The sequence below is a fragment of the Biomphalaria glabrata genome, chromosome 6 (genome assembly GCF_947242115.1).
Source record: "Biomphalaria glabrata chromosome 6, xgBioGlab47.1, whole genome shotgun sequence".
Lineage (NCBI taxonomy): Eukaryota > Metazoa > Mollusca > Gastropoda > Planorbidae > Biomphalaria > Biomphalaria glabrata.
This window is the reverse complement of record NC_074716.1, coordinates 19,109,732-19,125,478: the sequence shown is the minus strand read 5'-3', so window position 1 is coordinate 19,125,478 and position 15,747 is coordinate 19,109,732. Positions and strand designations below refer to the sequence as shown.

The window sequence follows — 15,747 nt, the reverse complement described above, 5'->3', positions numbered from 1 at the left end:
TGTTTTATGTATTATAGCTACTAAATTTTTATTCTTCTGTCCTGAGATGTTTAAATTTAGAGATTTAATTAATGGTGTTACTCTAATCAAATCTGAATATTCATTTGTTATAAATCTCACTGATTTTGTATTTGTTCTAGTTTCTTTATGTTTTCTTGAGTAGGCCTAAATAAGTTCCCCTTTCAGACCTTGTGATCTATAGGGCAGATGATGTTAAGGTCATCTAGCTGTTTCTTTGGCCAATGGTTTACAAGCAGGGCGTCAAGTGGCCAGTATAATGACCAACTGCTTTTACTTTCCCCAACTAAAATCAGGTACCCATTAGAGTTGGGTGGACTCAGGGTGCCCTAAAAATCAACAAAATCAAAATCCCAGCCTTAACTGAGATTCAAACCCAACTAGGACCCCAGGTTCGTAAGCCAAGCACATCCACAATTCATTTCCCTACATTGTTCTTTAGTAAGTCTATATTATTCAGAAGTTGATCTATAAATTTTGAATTTGTTTTAAAACTGGTAAAATCATAATTACATTTTTTGGTTAAAATTAAAAATGTTAATCATAAGGATATATTTCTCAAACAGAAATAATACAAGTTTTACAGTGTAAGCAAGGAATGTTTAGCAATTTACTGTTGTCAGCTCTATATTACTGTCGTATGGTTAAATAACCAATGACTAAAGACAACTAAATAACAACAAAAGTCCATCTCTATAAGTTATAATGATTTATTTACAAGCTGGACTCTTAATTATGAAATGTTATTCTGTTAACATTTTTGTATCCATTGTTACTTCATTAATGATGGTGTAAGAGCATTAAAGACTATAATACATAAAAAGCTATAAACTAATTTATTCCTACATCACAGTATACAATATTTTTTGTATGTTTCAATCAACAGAAACAATATAATAAATTCAGCCAAGTCTCAATTAACTTTAACTCACCATTCTGTTCTTTTATCTAAACATTCTATAAGGCACTAGTAGATATAGGTGGGTGTAAAAGTAAAATAGCAAGAGTTATGTGACATAAAAATAAAAGTGTAATATAGCCTACAATAAACAAAAATATTTTATGCTGAAAAAATATCGGTATTAGACACTAGATACACTGTTATTTTTGTGTGAAAAGTGCTCATAAAAATGTAATTCATGTCAAATTAATAATTCTAAGAATCTAATACAACTTATTAAAGCATTATCTGGTGGCAGAGTTGGGTCTGGACTGGGTATTTTCAGGGGCTACTTTCTCAGCAGATGAGGGAAGTCTTCGCTTAGTAGGACCTCTTTGCACTTGTCGGGCCCTTTGACCAAATCCAAGACATTGCAAAGATTCAGTGATGTAACGTTGTGCTGGAGACACACACAAGAGAATCAAAAGCTTGGCATCTCCACCTGAAAACATGAATAATATTAGATTCAATTTTGTCTCTAAAAAAATGCATATTCTTGCCAATTATTCTAATAAAAAAATGGAGTGTCACTATATTAATATCAAGCTAGTTGATCAAATTAACTCCCCAGAAATGGAATAAAATTGTAAGCAATGAAATAAATCACAGTAAAAAAAAATGAGATATAAACTGATAATAAGGTTTAGTTCTATACTGACAGTATGAAGTGATCAACAATTGATCCCTATAGCTCACTATTGCTGTTTCTCAACTAAAAAGCTTACACTTGTAGTTTAAACACAAAGCTCATAGCATACCGATGGAATCTTGCAAGAAATGTGTTAAGCGACTGTTTCGATAAGGTACATGAGTTCTGTGCTCTGCCAGGGCCCCTAAGACATCAGCTAGTGCAGACAAGCTTTTATTTATATTGGAAGCTTCTCTTAAAGCCGCACCTTTGACGCCAGACATTCCTGAAAGCAATGTTGCAAAGAAATATATTTAAATTCTAAAACTTACTGTCTTACTTTATACAAAGTAAAAGCAACTAAAGTTAGTAAAGAATAAACAAGAAAATCAAACATTTCTTTTCTTGAATATTTTTCTTACCTACACATTCACTTCCAGCAAGATCCACAAGCTGCAGCTTTGTTCTCACTACTGGTTGTTGATTGGTTGTTTGTAGATTACCTACAACACCTTTCTTTGATATACTGGTATTTCCTTTGTTAAAATGCAAAAAAAAAAAATAATGTAAATTGAAACAAAGACAATTTTTAAAGTAAAATATAGACTAATATATTCCTTCAAAAAAGAAGCCCCAAAGTATTTAAACACTAGAATCCCACATAAAATAGTATTTACATTTACCTTCAGGTTCAGCAGCAAATGACTTGGCAAAGAAACTTGGCGCCTTGGTTGTGACAGTTAGAGTTACAATCAGGTGAGAACGACTTGAATGCTCATGTACTAGTGTGGCTGATTCCTTGCGTGTTTTCAGACCAAGCTGGACTAACGTCATGACAGAGTCTACATTATCTACTGGTCTGAAACATAAGATATAAGTCATGACAGATTGTCTACTGGTCTGAAACATAAGATATAAGTCATGACAGAGTCTACATTATCTACTGGTTTGAAACATAAGATATAAGTCATGACAGAGTCTACATTATATCTACTGGTCTGAAACATAAGATATAAGTCATGACAGAGTCTATATTGTCTACTGGTCTGAAACATAAGATATAAGTCATGACAGAGTCTACATTATCTACTGGTCTGAAACATAAGATATAAGTCATGACAGAATCTATATTATCTACTGGTCTGAAACATAAGATATAAGTCATGACAGAGTCTATATTGTCTACTAGTCGAAAACATAGATATAGGTCATAATAGAATACATGCACACTACTTGCTTGAAACATTGAGATACAGGTCATGAAAGAGTGGACATAGTCTGAAATATACAAATACTAGCTCCACACTGGCTACATCTCTTGATTTAATCCTAAGTTATGTATTGGCCTTTTCACTTTTTTTTCATTTCCAATAAAACTATATTTTAATGGTCCCACAAAAATACTTTTTTTTTGCCTGTGAATTAAAGTATCAGCTATGTTGAATTTAGATGGCCCTCTCTCTTTCTATATTCTTTCTTCTTTCCCTTTCTCTCTATCCCTCCTTCTCTTTCTCTAGAACCATTCTCCCCTCCCTTTATTTTTTTACATGTCTTTCCCCTGCACACACACACATGCATACATACTTTTTTGCTGGTAAATTGTAATATCACTTTTCATTCCGTTCAGGCAAAGAAATAGAATGAATTAATAGTATATGCTAAGGCAAGATAACTCTAAATTATACCATATTCAGAAACAAAAAACTTATTGTATTCGATTTCATAATTTTCTATTGGTATATTTTTACAAGTTTTGAAAAAAATCTATCTTACTTAGAAGTTACTGTTGGGATACTGAGCTGACCATCACCTCCAGTGACCACATCATGTTTTGCATTAGGATCTCGGCTTAACAAGTCTTTTATGTCATTGTTATAGACTTCAACTACTGAGACTTCCAGACTATGAGTACCCACTGGCTTCTCTTCTATTAACCTGTTGATGTGAACAAAAAGAGACAAAAAATCTTAGAAACAATTAATAATTTTGAATAAATTTAAAAAGATACTAATGGGCAGTACGAATACATTGTACAAGACCTCTGTTTCAATTAATTCTACATCATCTTTAGGAAACTGTAATGCTTAAGATCTCTTATGGTTTTTCTTTTTTAAATATATTTATTCTTAGTAATGCCAAATTGTTGGTAAATAAAGTCACAACATTCAATCCACAAAAACCTTTTAGATATATTAAATTTCAATATATAATGTAACCAATTCTATTTTGCCATGCTACAGAAATATTCATATTTTGCTTAAGTTTTTTTTTTTCATAATTTGTGTTAGCCAAATATTTACTAATGAAAAAAAAAAGGTTAAATTGAACAGTTGTTTTTGTTGCAAAATTTGAAGTAGTTTGCTTGCACATTGCAGAGCAACTAAATCTGTTGAACCCAACAAAAGTGACATTTACATTTATTTCAAGCAGAGTCTAATAAGAGATGCACTTTAAAGCTCTGTGACAGACATATTAAGACAGTTAAACAAAACCTCAGTGCATCTTATTTGGCTAAAAGAGCTAACACAGTACATACATGTTTGGTGCTGTGAAGACATGCTCACAACCAGATACAAATACATGTAACCAAAAAGAGCAATAACTGACATAATGACAATAAAAAACATAATTATCTTCTCTTTTGATGGAACAACTGCAATTTATAAGATTAATTAAAAGGAAGATAAATCCCATTCACCATAAGCTTATTTTAAGAAATTATAATAGCTTTTGCCAGGTTTGCAGCTTAAACCTTTAGTTTTTCAGATAAGTGCTTTGCAATTATCAGTATCATAGGCCTTAAATTAGATCTCAAAGTACTTTACATTTATCACTTGATTATGGCTCATTAAAATCAGGACCTGACTTTCAATGCATTCATTCAGTTTTCCAATTTCCATTTTTTTAATTACACTAATAAGAGAAGCTAAGACAAGTGAAATATCATTAAGTTTCAAGAGGTTTCAAAAGATTGTAACATGATCATTACAAAAATGACCTGAAAAGTTCTCTGGTTGCTCTGGGTATAACGCCTTCATCAGGGTGAGGATCATGGCTGGGATTGTAGTCATCATTTCTATGGCTGCCAAGCATGGTATGAGTTTTACCACTTCCTGTCTGGCCATAGGCCATAATGCTGACATTGTAGCTGTCAAACAGAAAATTAAACAAAAGTATATCAAAATTTTAAAAATATGTAAGCATACACATAATTCAAAATAACTTCTGGTCATAGATGAGTTTTACAATAAATAGCAATATGTAAAAATCTTTGAAAATGTAACTAATAGAAGGCTTATATCAATATATCAATATTAAAGCATCAAATCATAAATGCCAAAAGAAACTAACCCATCTAGCAATGATGTGAGCATTGGCTGAACCTCATCAAAAATTGCTTCCTGTTTTTCAGTTGAATTATAAACTCTGACAATGTAAAAAAAAAACAACATATTATAGTTATAACTGATTCTAACACGGATCTAGCAAAAATTATGAACAAAGCAAAAGGTTAATTTAGAATGATAGTTATCTGCAAACAATAGGAACAATATAAGAAATATTTGCAAGACCACTAGTTTTAATAAATCAAATCTGGTGAAGATATTTACAGAATTCAATTTTAAATCTATCTGGTTCTTAAGGTATGGAGGTTTGTAAGGAAAAGATTTAGGTTGGCTTATCTCTAGTTGACCAAACAATTTACTTGAGTTCAGATATGAAATAAAGATACTGAACATCCAAATTGAAAGAAAATTTTTACTTCTTGTAAATCAGCAATTTCAATATTGTTATAAACCTGGTGGTGACACGAATGAGGATAGAAGTGTGTGTGTAGTCAGCTAACACAAATCGCCCCAGGCAAGCGCTAGATGAGTGGTAAACCGTGACAAATCGAAACCGTCAACTGCGATGACTGGTGAAGTATGCAGAAACATCTAGAGTGAATACTACTAAGACCAGGCACGTGGGATATGTGATTAACAAGAAGGGCTGAGCGATATTCCATCCAGTTCTAGAAGGCTATTAGGGACCCTATATAAAGAGCCAGACTATCAGAGTCGAGTTAGTCACAACTTCCTGATCTATGAGTGGGTTCAGTACGACAGCTCAGTACAAGCCCTAGACGAGACAGAGAGGCTAGTGCAACAGTTGATATGGGGGTACGGTTGTTAACAGAGAGATATTTGTACAGTCTGTGTTATGCAATGCCAATTGTACAGTATTGGCTGTGATTTACTGAACATTAAACCCGTAAGTTATTTTGCAGCTCTGAGTTGTCAAGTTCTTTAAGTTGGTGGTGTGGTGTGTTGCAGTTTGCAGAGAGCCTGAATAGCGAGAAACTTTACAATATTTTGAACATCTATTTCTTTTGAACATCAGTTTATGATTTTTCTTTTTCAATGAATTTTTATTTACTAAAATTATTTTTTTTAACCATAAAACTATATTGTTATAAACCTGGTGGTGGCACAGATGGGGGTAGTGGTGTGAGTGTAGTCAGCCGACGCAAATCGCCCCAGGCCAGCGCTAGACGAGCGGTCAACCGTGACGAGTTACGACGATCGGCCGAGACGAGTTAACAACATGAAGGTTCGAGTAGGATCGGGGTCGTGAACAGAGCTCAGGAGCGTCCCAGAAACATCGAGCGGCGTTCTGTCCGGTTCTAGAAGGCCAGTAGGGACCCTATATAAAGAGCGGAGGTGTCGCAGTCTAGACGGTTCAGAAAGCGGGTTCACGACAGGAGTTCAGAACACGGTCGACTACAGCACAGTTCAACGGTGTGGTTCTGTACGGAGCATTACGACGGTTCAGTGCGGAGTACTGTCAAGTACAGTTGAGACGAACGGCGTCTTGATCTTGGTCTGTGATCGAGTCCGACACAACGAGCCCAAGTGTGTGAAGTCAGTCCCGAACTGTTGAACCCAGTGCAAGCCCGGAACGAGACGGAGAGGCCAGTGCAAGACTTGATACGGCGGAACGGTGTTATCGGAGAGATATTTGTTATCGCAGAGCTATTTGTACTGTTCTACGTGCTGCCAATTGTACAGTATTGGCTGTTATTTATGGACATTAAACCTTTACGTTATTTTGGAGCCCTGACTTGTCAAGTTCTTTAAGTTGGTGGTGTATGGTGCAGTTTGCAGAGAGCCTGGATAGTGAGATTCGTAACACTGGTGTCAGAAGTGGGATCGGATCGGAACGGATTGGAACGGATCTACTATGGCTCGTCTGAAACTGCTGTACGAACTCGAATTGAAAGAACTGAAGCGAGAGCTACGTGATCGAGGGCTGAAGACAAGTGGAAACAAAGAAACCTTACAAGCACGCCTCCGCGAAGACATAATGGAAGAAGAGGAAGATCCAGACACGTATCTTTTTCAAGTAGAACCAGATATGGAGGAACTCTTGAGCTCAATGCTAGGAAACATCAATTCCAAGATAGATGCCATGGACACCAAGGTAGATGCCAAGATAGATGTCATTGTCTCGGGAATCAAAACCGAGTTAGTGGCTTTGAACCAACGCATACCTGCTGTGGAGGAGAGAATCACCAATACTGATGTTTGCCCAGATGATAAAACCAGTGAGAGGAGCCTTGGTGGTGATCATGAGAACCCATTGGAACCTGACGAAGCCATTGAGAGACATATGCAAGTCGAGAGATACCAGCCAGGTCTGCACCCAAAAGACGTTGGTCCAGCTGCCAAGACTGGAGATGAAAGTCCTAATGGTGGTGAAGAGAATCCAAAGAGGCTTGACGTTGAAGTTGATGGACATTTGCACGATGAAAGTCATCGACCAGGTCTGAAACCAACAGGCGATTGGCCCGATACTGAGACGAGAGAGAGAGGTCCTGATGGTGGAGAAGAAAGCCGAATGGAGCCTGACGCCGAAGACGAGGGACCTTTGCACGAGGAGTGTTACCAACCTGCCCCACGAGCATGCCCTCCAGACAAGGCTGAAGATGATGACCTGTACCACAATTCCCCGCCCTGTGGATTTGAAGCCCATCCCAGTCCTTCTTCGCAAAGCCCTATGAAGCCACCTCTTTTGCCAACGATCTTGGTATCCCCAGCCCTTACATCCTATACCTCTCCATGTGTCGAGTGGCTGCCCTCAATACCAAACGACAAGAGAGCGATGCAACTACAACGTCACTGCAACAAGAGAACGATCAACTGGAGGAAAAGAAGAAGGCGGCGTTTGCGTAGTCCAACGTGCATGGTGATTCCACCAAGAAATAACTGCAGCCACATGAAGACCAACTGGCGGAGAAGAAGAAGAAGGCGACTTTTGCTGAGTGCAATATGGATGACCATGCGATTACGAGGTCGATACAACCAGATGAAGGCTAACTGGAGGAGAAGAAAACGTTTTCTGAGTTCCACGTGGATGGCGATGAAAGCACGACGGCGAGGCAACCAGGTCAAGGCAAACTGGAGGAGAAGAAGGAAGCGACCATTGCTGACTGCAACATGGATGGCCCCATTAAGCTCAAGACGCAAGCCAACTGCCACCGATCGACCCCCACCTACAGCGATGAAATTTCACAGCCAATGTCATGATGTTGATTCTGTCCGGGACGGACAGATCTAAGGAGGGGGCAGTGTTATAAACCTGGTGGTGGCACAGATGGGGGTAGTGGTGTGAGTGTAGTCAGCCGACGCAAATCGCCCCAGGCCAGCGCTAGACGAGCGGTCAACCGTGACGAGTTACGACGATCGGCCGAGACGAGTTAACAACATGAAGGTTCGAGTAGGATCGGGGTCGTGAACAGAGCTCAGGAGCGTCCCAGAAACATCGAGCGGCGTTCTGTCCGGTTCTAGAAGGCCAGTAGGGACCCTATATAAAGAGCGGAGGTGTCGCAGTCAAGACGGTTCAGAAAGCGGGTTCACGACAGGAGTTCAGAACACGGTCGACTACAGCACAGTTCAACGGTGTGGTTCTGTACGGAGCATTACGACGGTTCAGTGCGGAGTACTGTCAAGTACAGTTGAGACGAACGGCGTCTTGATCTTGGTCTGTGATCGAGTCCGACACAACGAGCCCAAGTGTGTGAAGTCAGTCCCGAACTGTTGAACCCAGTGCAAGCCCGGAACGAGACGGAGAGGCCAGTGCAAGACTTGATACGGCGGAACAGTGTTATCGGAGAGATATTTGTTATCGCAGAGCTATTTGTACTGTTCTACGTGCTGCCAATTGTACAGTATTGGCTGTTATTTATGGACATTAAACCTTTACGTTATTTTGGAGCCCTGACTTGTCAAGTTCTTTAAGTTGGTGGTGTATGGTGCAGTTTGCAGAGAGCCTGGATAGTGAGATTCGTAACAATATTTAACCTAATAGTATTTTTAATTATTACCTTTCATATTCAAAGACTTTATTGTGTTTATTTGTACGGACACATATATTCTCCTGCAAATCAAATATATTTCTAAAGGTCACTTAAAGTTTACATGGAAAAGAGTATTACAATAATAAAAGTTAGTCTATTAATAGTTCATTTTATATTAGGAAATTAAAACTAAACATTAGCACATATAAGACTCAACAGAAACAGTACCAAAGAATAGTGAAAACTAAAGCAGAATTCTTACATCATCAACATAATGGACAACAACCTCCGATCTTGAGCCTGGCCTGTAAATATTCAAAATGATATTTCAATAATTTTTGTTTTTACATAAAAATAAGACAAAAAAATTAATTACTATGGAAATATTTAATATAAAAAATTAAACTTACTTCCCTAAAGATGTTATGTCTTCATTCTCAACATCAAATTCCATGAGTGGGCGTATTCTTCCATGAACTCTAATGTTGCCTCGCAATTCCTAAGATAAAAAGCCCAAGACAGATAAAACTTGTTTTTATTTTTATAAAGTACTTTCATAAATATATTGTTATAAACCTGGTGGTGGCACAGATGGGGGTAGTGGTGTGTGTGTAGTCAGCCGGCGCAAATCGCCCCAGGCCAGCGCTAGACGAGCGGTCAACCGTGACGAGTTACGACGGTCAGCCGAGACGAGTATTAACATGAAGGTTCGAGTAGGATCGTCGTCATGAACAGAGCTCAAGAGTGTCACGAGGGATGTAGTCATATGACCACCCAGAATGGTCGAGCGACGTTCTGCCCGGTTCTAGAAGGCCAGCAGGGACCCTATATAAAGAGCGAAAGTATCAAAGACGGCAGAGAGACAACTTCTCGAGCTACGGTTCGTTACTACGGCTCAGTACAAGTCTGAGAAGAGACAGAGAGACCAGTGCAAGAGTTGATACGGCGATTAACGGAGAGATATTTGTACAGTCTTGTATTACGTGCTGCCAATTGTACAGTATTGGCTGTTATTTTTTGACATTAAACTATTACGTTATTTGGAGCCCTGAGTTGTCAAGTCCTTTCAGTTGGTGGTGTCGTGTGGTGCAGTTTGCAGAGAGCCTGGATAGCGAGATTCGTAACAATATATATTATTTATATATATACATGTTGTCAAATTATCAAATTAAATTATTTATGAGATTATAAAAGTTGACATTATAAATCTGTCAACATTATTAATTGGTCACATCATAACACGATTGTGAAGCTTTCTATAACTTCCAATACATATTAAATGATTACACAATATTAATAAAGTTATTATCTTCTGTTTTGAAAAAATGTCTTTAATTTATAAGCTAAGATGAGATACTATTACTGGTCAAAACTAATGGAAATTCAGTTTCATTGCAATAGTTGACTATAATATGTGTGTTGTGAAACTCTCTAAAAAACAAATGTCCCAACATATGAAATGTTCACATGATACATTAAATGCAAGTGTTCTGAAGCTCTTCAGAATCCTTACACTACAAATGTATCATGTCAACCAAACTCTTCTATTCTCACAACATGCCATTAAAGTGTTGTGCAGCTCTTGGCGCCTTTTCTTCTCCAGTGCATGTCTTTCTGTGATCTCTTTCAGGCTGTTTTTCAGCTGGGCTACTTCATCTGCTAATGCTGTAATAATACACAATGGATAAATCTATTTTTAAAAAAGGTTATAGATAAAAACGTATTTTGAAATTCAAAGCATAAAAAAGTCAATATAAATTTACTTCATCATTAAGAAGTCCATGAAGCAGGTGAAGTAGATATGAATGTCTCTAATACTAAGGTTTGCAGATTATGAGTCTTACATGCTAAATTCATATTAGAGTTGGGTGAACTCAGGTATGCCTTAAAATCTCAAACAAATATCTTTAATATCACATAATTTAGCTCAAAACAAGCAGTTCTGTCATAATGCCCATAAAACATTGGATGGTTATGTGGTATGCACTAAAGGCTGTGGTCATGATGGTCCTGAGTTCAAACCTTGTCCATTGTCATCCACTGACATACTGCAGAATCTTCAGTTCTGAAGAAATGTCAGAAACGTGTAAAAAAACAACAACATCATATTGTTATGTTAGAGCAGCAATTCTCAACCTTTTAAGCTCGGCGACCCTTTTTTACAATCCCCCACTCTTTCACGACCCCACCCCCACCCACACAGCAATAGCAGAATAGACAAAAGCAATCCACATTTTTGATGGTCTTAGGCGACCCTTGGCAAATCGTCAATCAACCCCCAAGGGGGTCACAACCCAAAGGTTGTATTAGAGATTGACAACCTTTACAATAGTTCTATGGTTCAACTCTAAGGTATGGTTTATTTAAAGAGATGTTTTAATTAAACAATGTCTAAAAATATTTAAATAGTCAAATAAACTTATTATAAATGTACCATCAACATTGAAATAAAACTATAGAGGGATATTGGTTAATACCTGTAATATTTCCTGATCTTGATTCAAATGCTGCTGTCTGATGTTGAAATATAGTACCTGCACGATTAAAGTATTGAGCAAATTGCTTAGGCATTTCTTCAACAAATGTTTTCAATTTAACCAGTTCTTGCTTGAGATTCTAAAAAGTATATTTAGATATAAATGTTTAAAGAAATATCTGGGACATAAAGGTAAATGGGATGTATGCTTTATGAATAAATACATCCATATTTATATTCTAAGAAAAATAAAATCAAAAGAACACTTCCAATAAAAAAGAAAACAGAATTGTCAACAAAATTAAATTGGCAAAAAAAAATAAAATAAAACAACAGCGAACAAAAAAACCCAGCACCCATATCAAATTTACCAGTGCATCTTTACGTAGTTTATTTGTTTTCTCTATGACGTAAGATTTAAATTTATCACTAATCTCAAGATCAGAATAGAATTCAGAAGTTTCTTTCTTTGCTATAGTCACTTCTCCTCGTAACTGAGCAAGTTTGAGGTGCAACATAGCATTTTCTGTTTCAAGCAAAGTTATTCGTTCATCTTTTCTCTACAAAAAAAAAAAAAAAAAAGTTATTAACATGAAATGTAAATTATTTACTTTTTAAAAATCTAAAATGGAGGGGGGTTTTGTAAAGCAAAATTATTTTTTTTGTCTCTTTGATATCATACCTTTTAATAAAAGAAAACAACTAAATCAGGATTGTGTCATTCTGATTCTAACTATTTGTCATCCATTATATATATATTATATAGGATTATTCTATACACATTGTCACATCCTGAGTGACACCCATGGCTATAACAAACTTAAAAGCTAATTAGTATATATTCAACATTATTTAGTTTCGTTGTTCTCAAAATAGATCTATTTCATTATTATTCATATGTCCGCTTCATTAATATTATTGCAATTCATTTTTTTTAACCCATAAAATTACCACTAGGGTTGCCTGAATCATGAAATGATGAATTCTAATTACAGTGAAATAGCCATTATTTGAACAGTCAGGGAACTGAGAGTTACTTTGAATCAAAAGAGCTCAGATTTAACTTGACCAAAAGATATAATTTATACCCTACAAAGTAACTCCACTCACTGTGAGGGTATTTTATATTTCATGTTTGTGCATGGTTCTTTTATTTCATGAACAAAGTGTTTGCTGTAATACAGGATTTCTCTGCAAAAGCTTTCTCTGGAAGTGTTTTCTTTTTCTCCGCAGCTATTCCTTTTTTTTTTCAATTATAAAGATTTGTATTTTCTCTTTAAATAATTTGGACTTGAAGAAATTGTTGTTATCATTCTGGCTAAATCTTAGAAAATAGCCATAAATAGCAAGTGATAGTGATTACAATAAGGTGTGTGTATATTTATATGAGAAGCATATATAATGGGAGAGGCTCAGTTAATCTTTATCTCTCACTAGGCAAGTCCACCCAGACTTGGCCAGTTGATAAATATCCATGATATAACATATAAATATAGTACATACCATGGGCGTAGCCAGGGGGAGGGGTGTTTGGGTTTGAGTTTAAACCCCTATTTTTTTTTTTGCCAGAGGGGGGGGGGGAGAAAAAAAATTACCCCCCCCCCCCCCCAAAAAAAAAAAAATCCAGGCTACGCCCATGGTACATACCATAATTGTAATCATAATTATGATATCACATGCTTTGCACATATTCAAATTTTTATTGATAGCAGAGTGTTGAAGAATATAATTATATTTTTTTCTGAAATATCAGGATCTGGGCAAAATGGAGCTTTGATTAAAACCTTTTGTTTTCTTTTGTAATAAAAGGACAACATGAAATAAGAAAGTATATTGCATTATATCATTATATCATCATGCAACCATGCTATTCAAGAAAGAACTATTAGATCTAAAATATAAATATATCTAGATTATTAGGCCTATTATTTTTTTTTATTGATTATATAAGACGTAAATCTGGATTGGCCCTACTACTAGCCCTAGTTACATATATATATATATATTATTATATTTTATTATTATATATATAAATTATGGATATATATATATATATTTGACTTAATTTGACAGATCTAGATTTAGCATCTACTCGACTGTAGTCTGTACTACTACTACGGTAGTACTACTTAGTGTGCTGTGGGCACTGACACGCCTGTGGAGTGTGGTGTACTAGATACTAGATGATAGATCTACAAAGCTAGAAATCAGCTAGATCTAGACTACCAACCAAGTTCAAGACTAGAATGACTATTAGGTATGATATTAATATTGTCATGGTCATGTCTCATGAATTATGATGAATACAAAACTTGAGACGTCGTCAGTACGACAGTCACACTGTCACTAGTTCACGAATCACTTGTCTGTCACTAGTCACAGTAGGCCTACTCACTCTGGATTGAACTTCTAGTTCCCGCGCTTTGTTTGCTAAAAATTTCGTTTTGTCCAGTCCTAGAGGCATTGTGAGCTTTAAATTTTAGATCTATTTGAAAACAAAAAAGTATTTTGGTAACTCCTCTTTGTTATTGCAGCTTTACTTTTGGCGTGTTAGAACTTTTCCCAATTAGTCCATTTGTTTACCAAAGCAGCCATATTTATCAACAGGAACGATTACTCTCACGACGGAAGATATAGATACCGGTATATTATTGTATTATTGATCTAGTGCTGTCAATGTCAATGCTTTTTCTAAACCAATGACGACACTGAAGTTAAAATTGGAAGACCTAGACAACAAAAAAATTCATATATATCTAAATTGTCTTGTTAGTCACTTGATTTTTCTCTTAAATGCCGGTGCATTTAAAAAAGATCATCATTTAATTCTTGACTTGCATCAAAAGGGTGTTTGCAGTTTGGAGGGCCCAGGGGAAGATTATTGTGGAGGCCCCTAAACTCTTTCCAAAGTTTGACTAAAGATCCAGTCATGAATAGAAATACTTCCATCTCTAACAGCAGGGCTCTATTTTAGAAGAAAGAAATAGAGTAGGCCTACTTGTAAATGTAATTTCTGGTCATTTCATTCCCGGTCATTTCATCCTTGGTCACTTCATCCCCGGTCATTTCATCCTTGGTCACTTCATCCCCGGTCATTTCATCCTTGGTCACTTCATCCCCGGTCATTTCATCCTTGGTCACTTCATCCCCGGTCATTTCATTTTTGGTCACTTCATCCCCAATCAAATATTTTTTCTTATTCATTGTTTAATTGTGCTGTTAAGACTTTGACTTTAAGCCCTTATTTCATCTAATATATAAATATGATTATATAGAATGCTTTTTGATATTTTTGACATATTATTACTGCGTTTATAGTGCTTCCCCTTCCACTTTACATTCTTGATGAGAAATGTTATTGTTGATATGGTGCGCAAAGGTGCACGCGTTCAATATAATAAAGTATCATTCTCCGCCATGACACTAAAGGTTGTTGTTTGTTTATTGCTGACTGTGAACCTAGATCATAATTAACATGGTGGCAGCGGTATATTAATGATCAGAGGTAATCATTGGTAATCAGTATATAAAGGTTTATTGTTTGCAATAATAAATAGGCAACAATTCAAGGCTACGCCGTGCAATGGCAGCTAGAAATTTCCTTCCTGTACCCGAGCCGCTCGAGGTAGAAGGAAACATGGCCGCTAATTGGCAAAAGTTTCACCGGAGCTGGCGAAACTATGAGTTAGCCACTAAATTGTCGGAAGAATCAGAGGAGGTCAGAGTGGCCACCTTTCTAACAATTATAGGAACAAAAGCGATGGACATATATGAAGGTCTTGAAATTGAGAAGGGAAAAGAAAGAAAGATGGAAGAAATAGTGAACAAATTTGAAAGTTTTTGCATTGGAAAAACGAATGAGACTTATGAGCGCTATGTATTCAATACGCGTGAACAGCAAGAAGGCGAGGACATTGAAAAGTACATAACAAATCTGAGAAGACTAGCAAAAACGTGTTGTTTTGAACGCCTGGAAGATAGCTTGATTAGAGACAGAGTAGTTCTTGGTATTAGACATGAATGCCTCAAAATGAAATTGCTACAAGATAGTAGTCTCACATTGGAAAGGTGCAGAGATATTTGCAGAGCATACGAGACCGCCAACAAACAGTTGAGACAAATACAAGCCGACCCTCCAATCATTGAGAAAGTATCAACACCTTCAAGAACAAACATTCAGAAAGGTAAATGCAGGTATTGTGGAAGGATTCACGAATACATTAAAGAAAAGTGCCCTGCATGGGGTAAAATGTGCCTAGCATGCAAGGGGAGACATCATTTTGCTGTGATGTGCAAAAAGAAAATTCAGCAGGTGTCAGATGATATGTCTAACGATGAAAGACAGC

General features: G+C 36.5%; 1 protein-coding gene across 3 annotated transcripts; it reads right to left on the bottom strand.

Annotated features, from left to right (window-relative positions):
• Positions 1 to 712: 712 nt before the first annotated feature.
• LOC106060892 (kinesin-like protein KIF25) lies at positions 713 to 14,020 on the bottom strand. Of its 3 annotated transcripts, none has more exons than XM_013218916.2 (14): positions 13,797 to 14,020; positions 11,773 to 11,961; positions 11,403 to 11,541; positions 10,487 to 10,590; positions 9,336 to 9,424; positions 9,188 to 9,230; positions 8,953 to 9,005; positions 4,938 to 5,012; positions 4,585 to 4,734; positions 3,360 to 3,521; positions 2,270 to 2,445; positions 2,009 to 2,122; positions 1,717 to 1,872; positions 713 to 1,400 (listed from the first exon to the last, which is right to left on the bottom strand). In XM_013218916.2, exons 1-14 carry the CDS (start codon positions 13,863 to 13,865, stop codon positions 1,204 to 1,206), a joined length of 1,716 nt encoding a protein of 571 aa, XP_013074370.1. In that variant the 5' UTR covers positions 13,866 to 14,020; the 3' UTR covers positions 713 to 1,203. The 3 variants fall into 3 exon arrangements, with proteins under 3 accessions (XP_013074370.1, XP_055888306.1, XP_055888307.1); XM_056032331.1 differs by lacking the exon at positions 13,797 to 14,020 and adding an exon at positions 12,512 to 12,748; XM_056032332.1 differs by lacking the exon at positions 11,773 to 11,961.
• Positions 14,021 to 15,747: the final 1,727 nt, after the last annotated feature.